Source organism: Falco naumanni, chromosome 3 (assembly GCF_017639655.2).
Source record: "Falco naumanni isolate bFalNau1 chromosome 3, bFalNau1.pat, whole genome shotgun sequence".
NCBI lineage: Eukaryota > Metazoa > Chordata > Aves > Falconiformes > Falconidae > Falco > Falco naumanni.
In genome coordinates this window covers 12,471,597-12,486,742 of record NC_054056.1, presented here as the reverse complement: position 1 = coordinate 12,486,742, position 15,146 = coordinate 12,471,597, and the positions used below count along the sequence as shown (strand labels likewise).

The 15,146-nt window shown below is 48.1% G+C and overlaps 1 protein-coding gene across 9 annotated transcripts in view; it reads right to left on the bottom strand.

The window, feature by feature from the left end:
- The window catches only part of CCDC30 (coiled-coil domain containing 30), a 36,732-nt gene that overhangs the window by 1,181 nt on the left and 20,405 nt on the right, over positions 1 to 15,146 (bottom strand). For 3 of the 9 annotated variants that reach the window (XM_040587126.1, XM_040587120.1, XM_040587121.1), the window contains exons 11-23: positions 12,889 to 12,987; positions 12,152 to 12,277; positions 9,216 to 9,373; positions 7,930 to 8,176; positions 6,148 to 6,321; positions 5,625 to 5,834; positions 4,781 to 4,938; positions 4,093 to 4,240; positions 3,401 to 3,522; positions 2,141 to 2,282; positions 1,432 to 1,568; positions 1,017 to 1,131; positions 32 to 99 (exon numbers count right to left, since the gene is read on the bottom strand). In XM_040587126.1, coding sequence (XP_040443060.1) covers positions 32 to 99; positions 1,017 to 1,131; positions 1,432 to 1,568; positions 2,141 to 2,282; positions 3,401 to 3,522; positions 4,093 to 4,240; positions 4,781 to 4,938; positions 5,625 to 5,834; positions 6,148 to 6,321; positions 7,930 to 8,176; positions 9,216 to 9,373; positions 12,152 to 12,277; positions 12,889 to 12,987 — 1,904 coding nt within the window. Of the gene's footprint in view, positions 1 to 31; positions 119 to 1,016; positions 1,132 to 1,431; positions 1,703 to 2,140; positions 2,283 to 3,400; positions 3,523 to 4,092; positions 4,241 to 4,780; positions 4,939 to 5,624; positions 5,835 to 6,147; positions 6,322 to 7,929; positions 8,177 to 9,215; positions 9,374 to 12,136; positions 12,278 to 12,888; positions 12,988 to 15,146 lie in introns of those variants that run through there. The other 6 variants (XR_005826915.1, XM_040587122.1, XM_040587123.1 and 3 more) reach the window with 6 other exon arrangements.

Below are 15,146 nucleotides of genomic sequence, written 5' to 3'. Positions count from 1 at the left end.
TTCCCTGCTGCCTCCTTTTACCCCACAGTACCTGGTACGGGGAGAGGGCAACACCTTGCTCTGGAGTTGGCTTTCGGAGAAGTTAACGTTCTTTGAGTCCTGGAAGGAGGAACAGAGACTTTCACAGGAGGAGGTGCATGTCAGACCCCGAATTTCAAACACAGTCTTGGTCTTCACAGTGCCCCCAGCTCGACGGAAAGTTCTCCCCACGAACTCCAGCCCCGCAGAGGTACTAATCATAGATTTGTCCTTTGGGGCTGAACTTAAATTACAAAAACCCAACCTAACTAGCCCCAGTGAAACTAACAGAAAGAAATAAAAAGAAAAAACCCACACACAAACAATTCCTTCTGCACTTTCACCCCTAACAGCTAGTTTCCAACCAAACTGGGGTTCCTCCAAATCTCAAAATGTACCAATAAACTTTTAAATAAAAACCAGTGGATCTGGAGAGCTGTTGAAACACAATCTTTGACTTTCTTGGCTTTTTCTCCATCTTTTCCCCCAAAGTTCTTCATTAACTTGGCCAATCCAAACCCAAGTTTTCAGGTAAGGCAAACCTTCATTCCGTTCAATTTAATCAATATTATCTGTCAGCTCGGTCTGAGGGTTTTTTGGCTTACAGGAGTAACATTCCCAACCACACTGCTCTGGGTTATTTCTCCTAATTTTAGAGCTACCTTTAAAGCTGAGGCCTTTTAACAATTCTAAGTCTGCAAAAAAGCCAAAGTGAAAATTCCGTCCTTGGGGAAAAGGATCTCATCACGCAGCAGCTGGGGCATAGAGCAGTATGATGAGCGTGTCGAGTGTATTTCAGCCCCCCACAACACCCCTCCTCACCACACAAAGCCCTTGCAATCGCCTGAGGGTTTGATGCCCCTCTCTATCCCAGCCGAAGAACCGATTCAGCTCTTCTCCAGCACCCTCAGCTGCAGCCACAAACACCAACCCACACCCACAGGAGACAACAGCTCCTGCAACCCGCCTGCTGAGCCCAAGCCCTCCCCGAGTCTCACCTCTGTGGTGGGAGCGTGGATGCTCCTTGGCAGGCGGTGCGAGGTGGGCACGTGGCCAGAGAGCTGGAGTTTGCTCTCGCGCAGCCGCACGTTCTCCTCGTCCAGGATCTTCACTCTGAGCACGTCACACAGACAAGGCACAAGTTATTTTCCTTCTGGCCACGCTACGTTTTCAAAGGGGCATTTTTCTTTTTCACCCTCGGACCCTTTGGCCTCCACAGCCTTCACCCGTATGCCCACAGCTCCAATGGGGAAAGGAGCTAAGTACATCCCACAGCAGTTAAAAGCCACAGCACTAGTGACTGGGGCACAGTTTGGATTTTCCTCTGGATTTCTTAGGAGAAACAGGCATAAAATCAGAGAAATGCTGGGAAGAGGCAAGCTCCCAGAGGCGCAGACATCATGAAGTACCTACCTGCTCTGCAGGGTGGCAATCATAGACCGGTTGCTCCAAGGGGTCTCTTCTTGCTCGGTTACCTTCTGGAGGAGCCGTCTTCTTTCCTGGAGTAATTTCTCGTTCTCGGCAGTGAGCTGTGCGATCAGCACCTTTCCCTGAGCAGTGTTGCAGAAGGAAATAACAACCGGCGGTTACGCTTGGCTCTTCTCTGTCCTCTGTAAACCTCAGAGCGCTTTACCAAAGGGGTGACCATCGAGCACGTTAACTCCTAGAAGTGACGCACTACTTGCTGGAACATACCCCAAAAAAGAGGCTTTTGAGTCACTTCCCCGCAGTAATATTTCTGAAGTAAAAGAAGATGGAGCTTAGGCAGTTTCTGAACGGGATTTGAGGACACAGGTTCCTCCCCTGAAGAAAAACTTGAGCCAGGAATTTCTGTTTGGCTATTTGTTCCTACAAGGACAGGCTGGTGCCCCTCGGCACTGCCAGCTGTCTCCCAGGGCAACATCAGTCCCGCGCACAGAGCAGGAGCAGCATGTCAAGGCAGAGCTCCCCATGCTCCGACTGATCATTTAACAGTGCAACCCCAGTGCCTGCAAACCAGCTGTTCCTAAACTTCATTGTCTTTTTTTTCTCTAAACTGCATTTCTTTTTGGAAGAAGGGATGCTCCCACAGCCCTGCGGTAGCCTGCTCCTTGCAGGAGAAGCCCTTGCTGTGTTCTCTCACCTTTTCCACCTGGAGCTTTGCCTCGCTGAGCTCACTTTCAAGCTGCTTAATTCTGCTGTCCCTTTGTTTCACCTCGTGAATAAAGGTCTCCTTGGCTCTGCGGATCTTGTCTTTGTGGCGGAGCTGCATTTCATTATATTTCCTGAGGAGGCAGAGACACAACCATTAGGCACTGAAATGCTTTTGTGTTCTAGGTTAAGATCAAGGCAGGAGATGTCCTGTATTTATTCAGGCTCTTCAAAGCCTGAACTGGGAGCCTCAGCCACCTACCCAGCTCCTTCTGGCTATGCAGCTAATGGCAGAATGAGCCCACTGGCTTTCTGGACTATGTCTTTCACTGATCAGTCAGTTGGTTTGTTTTCTGTTATTGTTGCAAAGGTTATATTGTTAAGTGTCAACCAAATGGCAATTGATTGAGGGAAAAGGATCCAAAGCATTCCCGAAACTGACTCCCAGCTTTACAAATCCTTGTGCTCACCCCTCTCAGCTCTTTATACCAAACAGGGATATAAAGTCACAAAAACTGGAAGTAACAGGGAAAGGGTAGGTCGTTTTATTTCGCTGGGGATGGGGGTGGTTAAGGGGAAGTATTTGTGTATGGGGGCAAAAAGGCCAAAAAATAAGAATCCTAAACAGCAAGGGCCAGGCAAACAGGTTGCAGAAAGGGCTACTTCGGTGGGTGCTTCATAGAGCTGCAACAGCGAGGTTAAACATTTGTCTCTGCTGAGACTTGTGCTGATTGCTCTTTCCCCTCAAACTTGTCTCGTTCAGGCAGTGTTCTTTATTTTTAACCAGCTGGGGTAGAAGGGAAAATAATGTCAAAAAAAAAAAAAAAAAGAGAGAAAATCTCTACCATATAAGGGATATTTGCCCATGATATTTGCTCACAACTTACAACAAAAAGGCCACTGTGCTTCAAATTAGATCACGGGTGCTCTGGGGAGAAACGAGCAGCTCCGTGGAGCATCTCTGCCAACACCAGACCCTCCACAGCAGCACCCGCAGCTCTCCCTAGGCACCCCCTCATTTTCTGCACTGCTGCCGAGGATAACATGACAGCAGACATGCGAGGCACAACACAACCGCACGCAGAAGCGTCAGGCTAAGGCAGATCTCTCAGTGCTAATTGCCTTCCAGGAGAGACAAGAAAGGCTACAGAACAGTCAAATCCAGTGTCACTGCCAGGCATGTAAACAGCAATTCCTGGGTAGTTTTTTTTCCTGTGTCTACACCTCCCCTGCCTGCTGCTGCATTCATTACCTGACATACACATCCTTCTGGTTCAGGAGACGGACTCCTTCCTCGTAAAGGGCTTTGTTTTCCCCCTTCAGCAATGAAAGTTGCTCTGAAAGCTTCTGGTTCTCCTTCTGGCACTGGAGGTGCTGGAAAACATTTATTTTTTATTCGTGGTGTGCGTCCTTAGCTGTAGAGGCCCCTCTGCCTCCTTTCAGTCTGGTCTCCAAAGCTTCTCTGTCATAAATCCCAGTGATTCCCACTATAGATAATACCCATCCATTCTGTCCCCCCAAGGCCACTGCCTGCTCCCCTTAAAGGAGGAAGGGGGTCTGAATTTCTGTGCTGCCGGGGGGCTGCTCTAGGCTTCAACAGGGCATCCTCCCTGGACTCTGCCAAGATGTCCCTGCAAGAAGCTCTGTGCTCTGCAAGAAAAGGGAAAGAAGCCACCAAGTCCTCCCTCCTGTGCCCTTGGAGCTGCATTCCCAGGAAACCTACACGAGATGGGATGGTGCTTTTCCTCTGGTTCCCATTTAAATCAGTGTGATCTGCATGGGCTCAGCACTCGGCCAGAACTGACCCTACTTCAGCAGTTCCCAGGTACAGATTTCACACTGGGATGGTCCTGTTTCCCCCCAGAGCTCAGCGGTCTGCTCTGGAGCCAGCCACCAGCACAGCATCCCCTTGGGTGATGAGGAGCCACCTGTGCTGCAGCTCACCTCGTTCGAGTCAGTTTTCCTCTCATCTTCCAGGACGTGCAGAGTCTTGGCCTGCAGCTCCACGTGCATCTTGGCCAGTGACGCCTCCGTCTCTTGTGAATGCCGGAGCTGCTGCCGCAGCTCCTCCACCTGCTGCTCCAGGAGCTTCCTAAAAACAGGTTGGTGTGACGGTGAGACACAAACGTGGAGGCCAGCCGGTGATGTGCCACCGTCAATTCAAGGCTGGCTTGATCTAAAAACCATCAGCCCGCTGCTCTGGACCTGCCCTGGGCAACACTAAGGATAGAAAGAAATCAGGACGTTCTGGTTGTCCCCATGTCCCAGTGGCACGTGAAAGGGTGCACGATGTGTCTAGGATTTCCAGTCCCAGTTGCAGAAAAAAGGGGACTGCTGGCATCTAGAGGGTAAACCAAATCACTGGGCTGGCAGGAGGGACCACGCACCTTTTGAGGCAGCTGGGGTCTCCAAAAAGCTTTTAAATCTCATAAAGAGGGGATCCTGGGGAGGGACGCTGGCAGGTCAAAAGGAGAGAGAGGAAGGTAAAACCAAGGGTGCAGGGTCTCCTTGAAGCCACCTAGGGCCAGTCGTGGAGCTGCAGGAGGTAGCTGGAGGGAGGCTGGCACAGCAGCATTTGCTGGCACACACCTCCCCTCCGCACCCAGCTCGGGCACCACCCGGCTCTGGGTACCTTTTCAGCTGCTCCTCGTGAAGTTCTTGCTGCACACGGGCTTCATTTTCTCGGGTTTCCTTCAATTCCTCCTCCAAGAGTTTCTTGTCTGAAACACGGGCCTCTGCCAGCAGGAGCTGGTGTTGTGAGTCTTTTAGCTTTTGCTGGAGTTTTGAAATCTGGGATTAAAATTGGACACAGATTAAACATTCTGAATTTACAGGCCAGTATCTGAATCCAAGGGATTCACATCCCTTTGATCCCTCTGTATTCAAGTCATGGGAACGCAAGGTTTTCTCGCTTCTACTCAAAGTACTTCTGCATGTCTTTGTGTCAAAGTCCGTTAAAAGCAAAACCTTTCAAACAGCTGCCAGACTTGGGATCACACACTATGTCATGAATTAACAACAATCCTTTTTGCACCTAATTCAGTCCTGCACACTTTAAAAAACAAATCCAACAATTAGTGCAGGAATACAGCAGAATCGATGCCACAATTCTTTTGCAATTTAAAAACACAAACTTTTGCAATTTACCAGATAGCAAACAGTAGCAAATCTCCTTGTCAGGAATGTGGTCTGGGCTCCCGGTGCCTGCCAGCCCTACTACCAGTATTTTCAGAGACATTGAGCTTCAGAGGCAGGAGTTGAGCCATCAGATCTCACTTCTATTGTTTTGATTATGCTCCCACTAGTAACACCTATTTTCCCTAAAATATTTAGCCAAGTGATCTCAGAACGGACTAGCAAAATAGGCTTCAGGGAACCAATTCAATAGCTGCTAGAGCTTCTTTTTCCTGAACTACAGTTGCACAAAACTGCTAAAAACATACCTCCTGTTAACTTAGCTCATGCTGAAGAGTTACCTTTTTTTGTGCTTCACGTACTTTGGATTTCTCTTGTGCAAGTTTCTCTTGCAGACCGCTCTGCAGTTTATCCGCCTGGGAGCACTTCAAGAGCTCTTGTTCAAGTTCTTTGACCTTCTGCTGGCTTTTTTCCCACTGTGCCGAGAGAGAGGAGCATGTTTCAGTTGTGTCCGAGAGTTTTGCCTGGGCTTGCTTCAGCTCAGCTTTAACCTGAGTTTCAAAAGAAGAAATGAAGTTTGCACTTCAACATATGTCATCTGAAACGTCTTGATTAGGAAAGGGGCAACAGGATTTCAGAAAGTGAACAAGAATAAACAATCCAGGGAGCAAGCACAGCACATTTTATTTGGAGGCAGTGCAATTTCCACTGAGCTGAGGCAGAGCACACTGAAAAGCCCAGGTGCTGTACAGTCAGATGAAAATCAGGTCCAGCCTGGCGAAATCAGCACCTCAGACCTCCCGTTTGACCCTTGTAAAAGGATGTGATGCTCTCTACAAGCAGTTCTCCCTGCTCTGTTCCTACCTTGGTGCATTCCTGTTGGAGCAAGAGATTTTGCTTGTGTAAGTCGACGTTCTTCTCCCTTTCGTATCTCAGCTCCCTCTCAGCTGAGCTGCACAAGTTCTGAACTCGACGCAAGTCCTGCCGCAGTTGCTGCATTTTTTCCTCCTGCTGCTGGAATCTCTCCTCAGACAGACTCTGCAGGAACAGCAAAATGACAAAGGTTACATGGACATCAACTTCAAGGAAAGATAAAGACTAGTAATTAATACAGGTAGAAATACACCAATAGGATTTAAGGGCATTTAGTAGGAAGACAGGTAAAGCCAGGCAAGCAATTCTGCCCCCACACTATGCTCCCTACCCTGTCCATCCCTCTGGAGGTCGAGGGAAAAGATGCAATAACCTGGATGAGGGAACAAATCCCTGTGAAAACCAACCTGTCAAAACAAATTCCAAACCACCCACGTTACTCTTAATGCTTGTGCCAGTTTCACTGGCACTCACTAAGGCAACTCAGCGGGAGTCACACATCCAGCCGCGACTCCCCGCGGTGGCAGGAACAAGGTGAGCCCTGGAAGTGGTACAGAAACAGACAGGTTGGCACAAGGTGACAGCAGCCTGGGCACCAGGAGGCAGTCACTGATGGTCTGTGATGGCTTTCAGAAGATAATTGAGCTCTTTGATTCATCCACCTTCTCGCAAGTGCCTTGCATGCAGACTAAAAGCTATTCCCACATCTGGTGTACCAAAACCCACTTCCAGCCATCTGTCCATCTGCATTTCCGCTTTGCGTCTTCACCCTCTGTATGAAGTCCACTGAAGTTCAAGCTTCCCTTCTCAGACAAATCACCAAGCTGGGGAGTCTTGATCTAGCACTGTGGGATCTGGCAATGTCATTTGTCCTCGAGATCCGTTAGATTTTGTGGGGTTTTTTTCCCCCACCTTCTTCTACCGGGATCCTTTTCAGCATCCCCTCTACACCGTGTTATCTTGCTTTGGTCTGCTCTAACTGTACAGATTTGCTGCTTCTTGGTATCAGCACAGCTCCAACCCTCTCCTTTCCACTCCCACTCCTGCCTAGATGCCACCCTGTCCACTCCTTTTCCAAACACTTGCATATAATCCTTGCTCTTCCTCAGACTCCCCACCCCGGGTACCTTCATCATTTCTTCTCCTTTTGGCAGAGCTTGCTGCTCTTCCCTTTCTTTTTCTGATCCCACGGTAAGAAAGGAGAAAAAAAATTGCATTTCAAAGACAGCTAAACGTAGTGACAAACAGGGGTCTCGCCTGGCAGCTGCTAGAGCAGTCACCGAGATGCAGGCACGGGGCTGCAGCCAAACCCAGCTGCTTGTGAGCCGCCATGGGGCAGCAGCCACGGGGTCAGTTCAAGCCCTGGAGTGTAAGAGCAGAAAATCCCAAGGAGAAGTAGGGAAGAGGAACAGCTTCTGCATCCAGCAAGAGCAAGACTGTTGTGGGAATAGCAAGCCAGCTCCACTTCTCACACTCCAAAAAGGAGCCGAGAAAGAGCTTCAAACAGTTTAACACATCACTTAAGGACTGTGTAACTTCTTGCATGTGTACTAAGGGAGCCCTTCAGTTTATCCAAGTTCCCACTACAACCAAAAATACAACAGAAGGAAACAATGACACTCAATTCCCAAACATCTCCCCCAAGGAAATCAGTCAGCCTCATCTCCCTGCTGTGTGCTAACACTCCAGGATTGGCTTCCAGTCCACTTCAATTAGGCTTTGCCACTAAATTAGTGAAAAAAAGTACAGTGCAGCTGGCAAAGCTGCCCATACCTGTTTAACGCTCCCATCTAAACTGCCTGCAGAGCTCTGCGCCACGAGAAACCTGTTCTCTCTATGTGCCGTGCCTCGATTCATCCACAAAGTATCTTCAAGCGTGCTGTCGCCCTGCTCCCGGGTAGTCTGGATATCTTGTTTTAGCTGGGCAATTTCTTCCAGTAACAACCGTTTTTCTTCATTGCTCTCTTTTAGCTGCTTTTCTAGCTCCTCCCTCTTCTTGTTGCTCTCTAGTAATTCAGAACTTGAAGGAGAAATAGTAAAGGAGAGAGGTAACTATACACATCGAAGGGAAACCACCCTCTGAAGGGGAAAAACTTGGGATACAAGAATCCAGTGAAATGCTCAAGGCAATGCTTAAGTGTCTCGGGAGGATCCAGAAGGGCTTTAATCCTGGGTCTAGCAGTTCTGGGCAAGGGTCTGTGTCCAGGGGAGGCTGACCCACAAAGAAACATGTGTCCAGAGGGTCAGCTCTTGGGCATTCATGAGTGGGTGAAGTGCTGGCTAAGGAGACACTCACACAGAGCCACGTGAGCTGGTCTGAGCTCACAAGTGGCGGAGAAGCACTTGCTGTATGGAAATATGAGCTCAGGTCTCCCGATCAAGCTGTTTGATTTATCTCAATCCATACCATATGTCCTTATAAGCTAACCTACCTGTCCTAGCCTGGTTTTACTTTGTCTCACTACCTAGTTACCAGGTCATTGAGCTGATTGTAACTACACTGGATTTAATCCAAGCTTTTATTACTAACGGGAGCCTGAGGAGGGAGGCTTCAGCTTCAAATTTGTATTGATCTACTGAAAAAGAGGAGTCAGGGGACCTATAAGAGCTTTGTTTACAACCCCGGTGGCTGCTGACACCTGCCTTCCCAGGACAACTGAAATCCACAGCAGGATGTAGCTCAGCAGTTAGCCCCAAGGAGCCCAAGCCCCCCATGGGAGCATTTTTTGGGACAGTGTTAGCCCAAAACTCACTCCAAGAGAAGCCTCCTCCCTAAGAACAGCTCTCATTTATGCCATTCAGAATGTGGAATAGCTCCAGAAAAAAAAAGAAGGAAAAAAAAAAAGAAAAAAAGGTTTACTCCTGACAGACCACGATGTCGGTAAGGGAAATGCTTATTCACCAAAATCTCTACAGAGAGACGATCATCTGATAAGGAAGACACAAAGCTGCTGTGCCCATTTTTGCCAGAAGCAGCGCTACGGGGATTTTTAACAGATTAAAAAATTAGTCAGCAAAGATAAGAAGCAGAAAGTACCACAGGCCTTGTTAACGTTTACCAGAGCAGTTCTTGTTCATCCCTCAAGTTTTTCATTTGTTCTTCCAAAAATACTACTTTAGCCATCTGTTCTTCATATATCTTTTCATCTGTACATAGATCTTCATGTTGCTGCTCGAGTTTGTTAATCTGTTCTCTTTCTTGTAGGAGTTCAGAGGCCTGTAAGGTCAGAAAACACCACGACTTTGACTTGCTTCATGGAAAGCTTTTGAGCAGTATACGGCAATCTGGGGGCTCCATCGAGACATGGCTCGTGATTCTGTAGCTAAATTAGTGTAGTTCTTCACCCTTGAAGATACCCACGTAAGGCCTTTTTTTCTGCATGGGAAGTATCTGTGTGTAAACTACTATCAAATCACACTTCTTTATTTGTTTTCATCCTTTTGTGGCCCATCTGTAGTTCTCAGGGCTTTATAGCATGTGCCGTTATCTCTTTACAAAAGTGGCAACTCTTGGGAAAACAGGGAGAGTACAGGATATGTATTCAGCTGTCTCACCCGGTGCTACGCATCCTCCATCCGTGTCAGCCCCAAACAACTCCTTAGGGAGGGCTGCTCTCCGCTTTCCACCTCACCTAACACCTTTTTTTGGCAGGCCCAAAACCTCAGACATGAAGAGAAGATGCCAAGAAAATAAAAGGATGAAGAAAGGAAGGCACGAGGAGTGCATAAGGACACAGGAACTCCCAGGGTCGAGCAGAACCAGAATCTTCCTGGTCTAGTATCTCCCACTAAGCGGTGGTAAACCCAAATCCTTCAAAGAAAAAAGCTTATAAGCCCACTAAACACTAGCAATGACTTTGATTCCTAAAGCCTCTTAATCCATAACTCTTCCTGAGCATATGCTAGCACTAATGTTTCAACTTCAGGTCTTCCTTATCTACACCAAGATGAATTTACTTATATTGGAGCAACACACACTAGCAGCTCTGTCTGCATCAGACACCCGAACAACAGGGATTTCTTTACCTTTCTCACCTCTGTATCTAACAAAGCATTATTTTTTTGTAGCTTCTAATGGGATACACTAATGAGATCCCTGCTTGCTGATGTTCTTTGGAGATTTGGAAGTTATTACAATGGCTTGTAAACTCAGATTTTGAGTCAGGCAACCCCGGTGAGGAAACAACAGGAGCTAGTGGATGTAATGCACCCCTAACTACAAGCTCAGAAAAAGCTTTCTCCTCTCAGGTGTCCAAAAACCTCTTAAAAACCAGAAGACAGCTCCAAACAAATGCAGAGAGCTCTCTGCATAGCATCAGTTCATAGCACGTTATTAAAATTTACAAGAACAAAAATACTATCCAATTGACTCGCCCAGTCCATGTCTTGGGCATCCTGACAAACAAAGCACTGAGCAATCTCAAATCCTGACCTCCCGGTGAGTATCACCCATGAGAACCCGATGATTTCACGCCAAGCTCATTTACCAACAGGGTGCTGGAAACAATTCACCTCCATAGAGCTGCTCTATCAGAAGGAAATAAACCCATCTGTGAAGTCAGAAACCCCACCAAACACACGCGAAGTCCTCTATTTTCAAGACTGTTACAGTCTAATACAGGCCACCAGATTCCATCTCTTCATCCTTGAGATGGAAGAACAATCCTCTCCTCAGGTGAAGCCACTGGCCAGATGGTGGCTGAATTACAGCCAAGCTTACAGGGATACAGGGATGCATCATTTTGATTAAAAGGTCCCTGGACCACGAGTAGATTGCACTATTGGGATGCAAAGGTTATCATCCCCCAAATCAGACGATTCCTTTTCATGTGCATATTCACAGACTGACCTAGCTCCTCCCTAAACTGCCCTTCCACAAGGCTTGGTCTGCATCCCAAGCTGTTACGATGTGAATTTATTGCCCAACAGCACTACAGAAGTCCTGTCCTCTAGATGCCACTGTTCCTCCAGTAAGACTCTTGCATATGTGCAGTTCTGCCAACAGTTCAGGACTTTCACTGGGTTTTTAGTTATGTTCAAGGAAGCGAGATGACTCACAGCTGGTTTAAAGCCTCTCAGAGTGCTGAAAAGGGGGGTTTACAATAGATGTAAACCCTCTCCACTTTGCCAGTCTCCCTCAGGTCCCCCTTGTCTGCCCAGTCCAGGCCACAGGTCTACAGTTTTCCTAAATTTCAGCCTAATTTTCAGCCCTTACCCTACCTATGCCTGTGCCAGCCCTTGTACAATTTTGCTGGCATCACTTGTCCTCTCTCCTCTGGCCCAACTGGAAGACAAGAGCACCAGCAACTCTCCCAGCAGAGATAAACCCAGCAGAAGCCTATCTAGCAGTTAAATCGCTTCCAGCAAAGCATACTGAGGTCCTATGGGCACATAACAAAGCAACACCGGGACCTCAGCAAGATGTTCATGTAGACTTCTGTGACTCTTGGGTGTTCTGACTTCTTATCATGCCATATTGTGGTTCAGAAAGAATACTGTTCATTTTAAAGGGGATCCATGTTAAACAGATTTAGAACTAGGCAGTTGATCAACCTCAGAAAAGCAGTCACTGCAAACAGGTGACCCTGATGTTGCTCTGCAGGAAGGTCTCAGCTCAAATCTCCAAGTACCCTGCCATGCTGTGACACAGAGTGATGAAGGCTCATGATCATGAGCCTTACGATCACAAATAACTCTGCAACAGCTACGTAAGTCTGAAAACTTCCACTCTACCCTCTAGAGAAGGGGGCTTTGGCTACAAAGTTTGAATTGAAAGGGAAAATAAGTTAAGAGAGACACAGTTCCATTAAAGCAGATGGATTAAAATCACCTGCCCAAGAAGCTTTGAGATTGGCTGGACTAGAGAAACGCATCAAGAGCAGTCAAGCGATACACTTGGGGGGCAACTAGGGATGTTTCATGGAGTCATCCCAAGGCAACTGCCTCCTGCAGGGAGTCCCACTGCAGGGGCAATACATACTGGGCTCCCCAGTACCTTCTTCTCAGCCTTCAGATCTTGTCGTAACAGTTCAAGCTCAGAAGCAAGTTGCTTTCTCCGTTCTCTCCGCTCTCCCAACTGACTTCCTAACTTTTCTATTGTTTCCTGACAGCTTTCCAACATCTGGAACAAAAAAAAAAATGAAGAGTCACTTCTCCAGTATCATTTATTCTAGCAAAAGAGAAACAATTTGCAGAAAACTTGTCTTCTGGAAAACAAGGATAGGAAAAAACGATTCTCAAAAGTTGCCAGGGCTGGCAGGACATCTCTCAAGGCCTGGAGCCTTCAAGATCCTCTCCCAGAGGTAATAAGCTCTGTCCAGCTTATACACCTGGCAGATCCGATTGTCTGGATCTGTCTAGCAAGTAACAAATGGACAGCAAGGCCAGCCCAAGACCAGCTGGGAAACAGCCTTGTCGATGTACCTATGCACTACCTAGGTTTCATCAAACCCTAAACAAGATCAAGCCCCTTTACACATGCAAACTCTTTTACCAGGGAGTCAACAAGCTCCTCAGCTTGCAGCGCTGAAGGCAGGACAATCTCACAAGGGAGATGAGTTATGCCAGTACGATCTCCATGCTCACTGCTACCCTCTAAAGACATCCCTCTGTCCTGTATGAGCTGATGGGCTACCAGTTCTGAGAAGGTGGTGACAAAAAACCATTCACAGGAGATGCTCATTTCATATGTTTCTAAACAAAACTATTTACTTCCCAAGGAAAACCTCTTACCTCTTGCATCTCTTGTGCTCCAGACAATGCCTGCTCTTCCCCATTCATCTCAGTTTTGTTCTTCTGCACTTCAAGTAACTCCGTTTCTAAACTTGTGATCTTAGGACAGACAAAGTGCAAGTTACAAGCAAACCAGTACTCACAACTAGTACTAAATACACAACCACTACGAAATGTCTCCTTGTGCTGCTGTTGCAGAGCAAACCCCACGTTTGGAAGCACGGAGTAGGAGGGGATGTGGACAGCCGCCAGCGGGGGCTCGCTCCACCTCACGTCTTTCACCCTCTGCTTCAAAGGGGGAAGGAGCCATCCAAGGCCAAGTCAGAAAACGAAAGAACCCTGCTCCACAAAAGGAGAGGAACAACCCAGACACGTGGGGAAAATTGAAGGTCTCCACAGCTTGTGGGCCTTCTACACACCGCTCCCCCAACACTGAGGACCCCACGAGACCCCGATGTATAGCGCCGGCCATCTCCCTACCCCGTGCTGTTGCAGTGCCTGCTCGCCTGCAGCTGACCTCATCCAGGCAGGTGTTCAGCCCCGTCAGCCAGAGGGTCCTGGTCCCTCCGCTGCTCAGAGGAGGTGGTAACTCCCTCCTGCAAGGCTCTGAGGACTCCGGACTCGAGCCAGCAAAACACTGACCTCTGTTTCTCCTGGCAGGCATGAGTTTGCCTGGACAAGTGCTCATTCTGCATTTACACCACCACCTCCCCCCCTCCCAGAGGCATTTACTTTTGCGGGGGGTGAATCTTGTGGGAATGATTATTAATCCTGCTGCTTTAAAGGGTTTAAAGGAGCGAGAACAGTCCAGCTTCTCCTCCCCATTACAGCTCCTGCAGGCCCTTTTGTAAAATCAGAGTCTTGGCACTCACGGCCACCCCGCTCCGCTGCCAGCCAGCAGGGCATTCAGCAGCTTTTCCTTTCAGCTACTTTCAGAAGAAAGTTTGTGCTGGTTTTCTGATTTCTAAACCACCAAGCTGGCTTCCCCAACTGCCCAAGCTGGGCTTTCGCTGAACAAGGCTGCAGAGCAAGCAGGGACACTGGAAGGAGATGAAATCTCTTACAAAAGCTTAAAATCTTAAAAAAGCTGCAGATGAAATCCAGCTTCACACAGCATACCCTGTACTCATAGGAGCAACAGCCATCACTCCACTCACGCAGACGAGTGTATGGTGAAGCATATAAGATGTCTCACACCTTTCCCACTCTCCTTGCTTTGCAATTATTCAGAGATCATTTTTCATTCCTTTCCAATGGGAAGCCAAAGCTGAGGAAGTGCCAAGCCTCTGCCAATCCCAGTCCATTTAAAGCGGTTACAAAGCAGTACATCAAAGTCCAGGAGCTTTTTGCCTTCACTGACAGGCTTCAGGCACAAGATGGCTCTGTTGGAGCTCCCAGCAGGGAATGATCTCAACACAGAGGAAAGCTGCTGTGATACTGTTTTTTAAGACAGATGATGTTGCCTAACCTAGGTGTTAAAAGCAGATCACTGAGGTGAGACCTCCAGGCCTCTTACAGAACAGCTAGAGGGTAATAAAAGGCCCTCCTCTTGCATGACTAGATGATAGTTTTGGGTTCAATAAGACTTTGGAGTTCTAGAAGGGAACTCAAAGGCAAAATATACCTCCCCTCCTCACCCCCCAGCCAACCTTTGGTCATGAAGTTGATACCTAGCGATGCATTTCCATCCTTTTGCTTACACATCCTCCAAGCCACTAACTTTCCAGCATTTAAGTTGTGCTGGTGCCAACAGCAGAACAATACTCATGTTGTATCCTGGTGTCCTTGTTCTGAGTCAGTGGCCTAATCAGCCAAGATTTTTGTAGGCGACCCAAACCAGAAAAGACTTCCAAGTCCTGCTCACACGGGGCAGGCTGGCAAATGCCCAGCAGCACCGCTTTCTCCAGGCTCCAGCGCACCTGCCCTCCCTCCAGTGCAGTCCTTCCCTCCTTACCTCCAAGGCACCCAAAAGCCCCTTAGAGATGAAGGGTACAGCTCTGCAGCCCTCCATCTGAGCAGATGCTGGATCTAACCAAGGGTTAACCCAATTCCTCTTCCATCCTGAAATCTGCCAGTCTCCCCTCTGCTGCCCTGCTGTGCACATTTCTATCTTTTTTTTCAGCCTCAGCGACTGCCAAGCTCCTGCCAGCCAAAATGCCTTGCATCTCCTTGGCTACTCGGTGCTCCCCTGCTGCGTTCGCCCTGTGTCCCCCAAAGCGGCGTTCCCAGGGATCTGTTTAACAACGCACTGAGCAAAG